Below are 6,446 nucleotides of genomic sequence, written 5' to 3'. Positions count from 1 at the left end.
GCCAACATGACAGGCGCAACGGGGCTTTCACTGCTACTGTGCTGACTATAAGTCGTACCTTGATGATATAGTAAATATTCATTGTTATCTTAATAAAATTCATTACTATTTCAATAAACTCGAATTGGTATAAAGAAGTTATAACACCGCATCTACTTTTCTAATAATACGACACACTTTCCTTCTTTCCCTTTTTTTATCGCAAATTCAACCAGTGAAAATTTGTTTTAGCTCTCGGGCAGCGTTTCAAGAGACGCTTACAACGGACTAATGCGCGTGCGCAGTCTATACGTCGAAAATAGCACATATAGAAAACGTGGTCGCCGAGCGCGAATTTGAACCTTCCGCCACAGCAGACATCGCTACAGAATATGGCGATTAGCTTCTTATTTTTCTCGGGAGATGCCGGGACCGGCGCTCCAGATTTAGGGTCCCGCGATAAAACGAGTTTGCTGCTCGCTTGTACCGGAAGCGAGACGCCCCTACGTTGCCGTTGTGCAGTGTGGTTCTTTATTCTACGGTGCACTCGGTGGTGTAAGTCCTGCACTTCGAGTAGTTTCTTTTCTCTCGTGCAAAGTACTTCAGCCACAGGTGCATACAGCATCTACAGCTAGACACAGCGCTGACCGTATTCCGCCGGCGAGTCGTAAACGAGGTTGCAGCTGCGGAGACCCGGCACTTCGACGCGCTCTGTCGCCGTTGGCTGCGTTTTGGTACATTGGTCGCTTCGCCACCCGTATTTCACTTTCGGCCTGGATAGAAGCCAAACCGCACTGGCACAGGACGGCTTCGATTGCCCCACTACGCTTGCGTCGCCTATCATCTTCTAATCAATCGAGTGCACCGCCTTTGGCAGGGTCGTCTGCTTCCGACTCCGCCACACAACAACGCCGACTATTCGAGCGCAACAAGTGGAAGTCTCGGAGCTCACGTGTGCACACAGCTACTTTCTCGCTCTTTCGCTCTGCGCACATAGGCTGCAATCGTGCGTCTTTGTTCTCCCGCGCATTCGTGAACGGGCACAGAGCGCTGCCGACATGGAGCGAAGGCTTCGCCGCGTCTTCGACTGCCTTGTGGTAGCGTGCATCTCTTGCACCGGACTCCTGCTTCTGCCGCTGCTGCTGCTGAGCCTGCGAGCGCGCCAGTGGTTCTTTGTGCGAATTATGGCCGTGGCTGGCCGGCTGTGGCGAGACTACTTCCAAGACACTCGACGCGAAACGATCGCGGCGCTGGACGAGATCGAGTCTAGCGACCCCGAACTGCGCGCCGACGGTGCGATTCGAGTGCTCGAGGTTGGCGCAGGCTCGGGTGCCAACTTGGGGTTCATGCGGAGGAAGATCAAGTACTGGAACGTCGACCCCAACACCGAGTTCCAGAATTTCTTCCTCGAGACGGTCAAAAAGTATCCCAAGGTTTGTGCGCTTCGGATCCATTTTATGTAGAATAGTATTTGCTATTCGTTTCGAGTGTACACTACCCGAACTTGTGAAATACTCGTTTCGCCTCCAGTATAAAGGGCAACAACACTTGTTGATGTTTCGAAGGAGAGAAATTGATGCTAGGCAGGACGGGCCAACTAATTCTGCTGGCAGCCGATAACAGAAAGGAAGCGTTTTTTTACATTCAAGCTCATCAAATGAGAGGACTTCCTGTTGTGAGTGGTATTAAATACAAGTATGAAATATAGTAAATAAAGTTTAGTTTTTACCAAGCCAACTCCGAAGTTTATATTTGGCTTTGTTTAGAAATGACAATGTATATTGGATATTCAAAGGTAGTATTTCTGGAATATTCGTTTTCGATTCGAAAATTTCGCTATTCGAACACCCCTAATTTTGAGATCTAAAGCGCCGTCTTACGCCTGCGGTTATCTTGCTTTCGACAAAATGTTTACGCAATAGCACTGATTTTAGAACGATATCAGTAATAAGCACGACACGAAGTCATGAAAGGTGCCTGCGTTGGTGCTCTCGCCTTTGCGCCACTGAAAACTGGCTGTCCCTGTAACGGTCATTATTTCATCGTTTTTGGCAGGCAATCGTCGTCATTGCAACAAGGCGTTTCCGTCGTCGTGAACAAGGAGAGAAGGAAAACTAACGAATACCACTTTTTGAAAAAGAAAAGGATCGCTCGGGATAATAACGCGATTAGATTGGCAGCCGTACGTGCCGCATATATGTCGTGCTGTGCGCCTTACAAAATATCGGCCCGCCGTCATTTTGAGCGATAAATAGTTGGAAATAGAGATGCCAAGATATTTTCCATCATTTACTGCAACAATTTTTACAGTGTATTCCATTCAATGCGGCAGCTTGCCGCGCATTTCTTTACGCATTGATTACACAGACAAAAAATAATAATAAATAAAAAACGGCTGCCGGCCTTCCTTCCCTGTACTACATTCTTCTTTCTTGTCTCCGACTGGAGGGCACATGTCATGACTTGAAGTGTCACGACTTGTCACGAAATGTCAAAGCAGCTCTCTTCGAAGAACAAAATGAACAGCCTGGAGTTGACGCAGGCAGTGTGCTGACTCTGCAAGGCGACGGCGTCCTCAGTTCGACTTCTCCTATCTAAATACATGAAAACGGAGAAATCGTTTTTCTCGGCAATTACTACACCGATTTTGATGAAGTTTTCTGGCATTTAAAATAAACGAAAGAATGATCTAGTGACTGTAGGAAGCACATTTTTATTCAAGCCATCAAGTTCTTTTGGAAGAGTTTTTTTTTTCTTGTTGATATTTTCTAAATTAAAGAAAAGGACTGAATCATCAAGTTTAAACTGTGTAATCAGCAAGGGAAAACGATATCACAATTTAGCAATATATAAAGCGGACAAAATTGATGTGTTTAACACCGCTCTAATTCTTCAGTAGAACTTTTGCAACAACTTCGTAAACATTGTAGCAATTGTACGCGGTCTGTGAATTTATATGTAAAATTTACCCGCTTGAGAAGCTTTACCAGATGCGGTTTACGCGAAGGATTTAGGGATTTTTAGTGGCCTAGCGAGATGTGTTTTTGGTGTGGTGCTACGGATTTGGAAATTTCGCTGTCTTCCTTGAATGATCGGCTGAGAAGGGCCTAGGTGCTCATGCACCCATCATTTTCACGGAACACGACTGCTCAGACGGCTCTGGAGGCAGGCCGATAAGGAAATATGGGATGCGTTATGGATCTAAAACGCGGCTGATAGGTCCGTGAACACTCCATCGCTGCGCCTCAGTACAAAAGAGTGCCCTTACGTTGATTATAACTGCGTATCGACTTTCGTATCTCGATAATAGCTGCGTTTCGATACGTTCTGTGTGCAAAGAAAAACAAAGATTCCTTTTGTCCGGGTACTGCGCATCCCAAGGATTCTACGTTTCAGCAAGGTAAAGATTCATTTGAAGTCTAGCGTCGTGTCCTCCGTGTACTTCTTGTCCTACGTCTTTCCAGCGCTAGTTGAATATGTCTCAGTTCCAATCGGGGGCACGTTATCGAGAGTACGCAGCGACAGGGTTTACTATCGTCAACAAACCATCACAGCTTGCTTGAATTCCTTCGCAATGCATTGTTCATGTCCATAGTACACATAATTAGTCATTGCCATAATCTTATTACGTATAGATTTTACGCACTTTACAGCGACTGTTTTTAGGCCCATTTACAGCCATATCACATCTAATGTTCATATAGTCCACTATTCATGTACCACTAACAAGCCATTACCATCGTCTTGGCGCTCTTTGGCCACATCTGGCCCTTGCGCCAATAAACCACAATAATAATCATCATCATCACAGCTTGCAAACTGCAGAGAATGAACCCCGTCCTTCAGAGCAAAGAGAGAGAGAGAAACATGTATTTACAGAAAGGCAGGGACGTCGGCCAGAGCTGTAACTTGCTCTGGCCTGCTACTCTACACTGGGGAAAAGGGACGGGGAGGAAAAGGGTTAATGAATGATGATGATAAGAGGAGGAGGTGTGTATATACAAGTTTACAACGTTGTGGCATCTCTAAAGCCGTGCCAGTGGCTAGTAGAAAGACTAAAGCGGCACTGGTTATCAGGGCTGCGGTGCTTGCATTGGGCCAAGGACCTAAAATAAACTCGTCTGATAGGGGCCTCTTGCCGACTTTTGCAATTGAAGAGACCAGTTTCTGTTGTTCTTGTGCGTACGCGGGACAAACGCAAAATATATGCTCAAGTGTTTCTGGTACCTGGCAGTATTCACAATTGGGGTTAATGTCACTGCAACCAATCATATGTCTATAACGATTCGTGAATGCGACACCAAGGCGAATCCGGTCCACCATGCTTGTTTGGCTTCTTTTGAGCTTGTGAGGAATGCGGTGTTTCATTTATGGGCCCCATTTATGCACTCGCGTGTGTTGACGATCTGGTTGTGTCCAGTGCTCCAACGTACAATTGCGTATTACGCAACTATCCGTCTGGTTGCATTTGTGTCTGTTCGTGAGTGTGATGTGTTTTGTCACCGATCTCGGGGGCGTGCAGGTGTTAGAGGAGATGGAGTAGGCAGGCGCATGGCAACACAGCAAAAGGATTTTTAATTACGAACGAACCCAAGACCCGAACGAAAGGAAACAAAAATAAACAAGCACACTAAAACACACCGCGGGGACAATACTAACGAAGTTACAACCTAAAGCCTACATTTGTGCCTACACTCGTCTGTGGCGGCTAATCCACCAAAGTCAGGCAACCTTGTATTAACGCTAGGACGCGGCGAATAAGAGTCACCTAGAGTCACTGGAAAAACAGAGTACCGCAAAGGTACGCGGCATGCCGGCAACATTGGGTGGCGGCGGCCATGTTCCTTCCAGACCGCCGACGCGCTGTAGCGGTGCCAGCGTGCATTGAGTAGCGTTGACTTAACTGGCGGATTTCCCCCCTAGATTTCGAGTCCCGTTTCACGAAACTGGATTATTTTTGTGTTTTTCTTCAAATGGATGCCACAAGTGACATCAGGATATCGACGGAAATGAACGTACTGCGCGGTAAGCGACGGAACGTATAAAATGTGCGGCGATGGTTCCGATGCTCTACGTGTCGCTTTTGGACTTCGTCTTGCGTCAAGTGCTATGTGCAGAGCTGCTGCAAACATACTTGTATGCGCCCAGTGAATTCGCTTGAAACGTCTTTTACATGAAAACTGGGCCCTGAGGTTGTGTTTGCGCTAAAAACGCAGCTTGACAGCCGATGGAATATGCAGTGGGTGTTCAGGTTGCCTTCATAGTGCTCGTTCGCGTCCTTTCGAAGTACAAAAGCAAGCAAGTGTAAACAGCTTACTGCTGCGCTTGTTTATCTGTATAATCGGAGCGAAGCTTAAGCAGTAATTTTTATGTAGATTTATAAAGTTGCCTGTCACGTATCAGTGATAAAACGCCAGCAGCCTCTGCAAGCAAACTTCGCGTCTTGCGGCTACTGGCGTGTTTGCGAATGCGTGCTTGTAATGTTCTCGTCGATTTGTGAAATAAGCTCTCTGAAGGTAACGTTGTAAACTGACTGGTTAACAGCTTTTAATTCACGCGAAACTCAAGCAGGTATCCGCATACGGCTATAAAGAATGTGTGCGAATGTTTTTTTTTTATACCTTTGATAATGTCAACCTTTTAGCGCACTTATTTCCAATCTGTTACTGTGTTCTGGAGTATTGTGTTGACATTGCCAGTACTAAACAGTGGTGCGGTTTTCCTATATTTATTTTCGATCATGCTCCTTTTATTGTATACCCTTTATGTGAATCGGATCATTAACACAAAAAGACGTTTTCGAAAAAAAAAGTTGCGAAGACACGGTAAAAACTAGGTTTCTGAAACGGAATTCTAACATTCAGCACTTCTATGTTTTAAATGATGTTCTTGTCGCTGCACTCACGGCATAAAAATATGTATGAGGCTGTTTATAGAGGTGCTGTGCCAGTTGACAAGCATTCGTAATCATGCTGTAGCAGGTTTGCAATAAAAATTACTATTTTACAGCCTCCCTGTATAAGGGACACCATACCATTTGTCCCCGAATTGCTTCATGCTGTCAGCAAAATTCCCATTTTCAGAACAGCATGCAGTCACAAAGTAAGATGTGGAGGCAAGCAACATATTTATTTCACAACAGTCACAACAACAATTTATTTCGTCAAGCATGACAACAGCATACCGTCTTCCGATTCGACTCTTGGTTTCTCAAAATCATCAGGAATGAAATGGTCCTATAGTTTGTCCATGGAGAAAACAAAGAAAAATAGCAATGTTAATAAACCTACCCTGTGACAGTGCTTAAAATATCTAAAGTGTAAGTAGTCGCAAAAAAAAGAGTTAGGAAATCTATAGAAGACATTTTGAAGCAACATTTTCTGTGTAGACCTGGTGCTTGCTTAAAACACGTTATTCATGGGAACCGCCTCCTTTTACTTTGTAGCACAACATGCTCACTTGAAATG

General features: G+C 45.2%; 1 protein-coding gene across 2 annotated transcripts in view; it reads left to right on the top strand.

The window, feature by feature from the left end:
* Window positions 1–481: 481 nt before the first annotated feature.
* Window positions 482–6,446, top strand: part of LOC119461793 (putative methyltransferase-like protein 7A) — a 57,613-nt gene continuing 51,648 nt past the window's right edge. Inside the window, exon 1 of one of the 2 annotated variants that reach the window (XM_049672206.1) lies at window positions 482–1,412. In XM_049672206.1, coding sequence (XP_049528163.1) covers window positions 1,038–1,412 — 375 coding nt within the window. In that variant the 5' untranslated portion in view covers window positions 482–1,037. The remainder of the gene's footprint in view (window positions 1,413–6,446) is intronic. The other variant, XM_037723175.2, reaches the window with a different exon arrangement.

Source organism: Dermacentor silvarum, chromosome 8, assembly GCF_013339745.2.
Source record: "Dermacentor silvarum isolate Dsil-2018 chromosome 8, BIME_Dsil_1.4, whole genome shotgun sequence".
Lineage (NCBI taxonomy): Eukaryota > Metazoa > Arthropoda > Arachnida > Ixodida > Ixodidae > Dermacentor > Dermacentor silvarum.
Note: the sequence above shows the minus strand (reverse complement) of the source record. Positions and strands in the feature narration are given on the sequence as shown.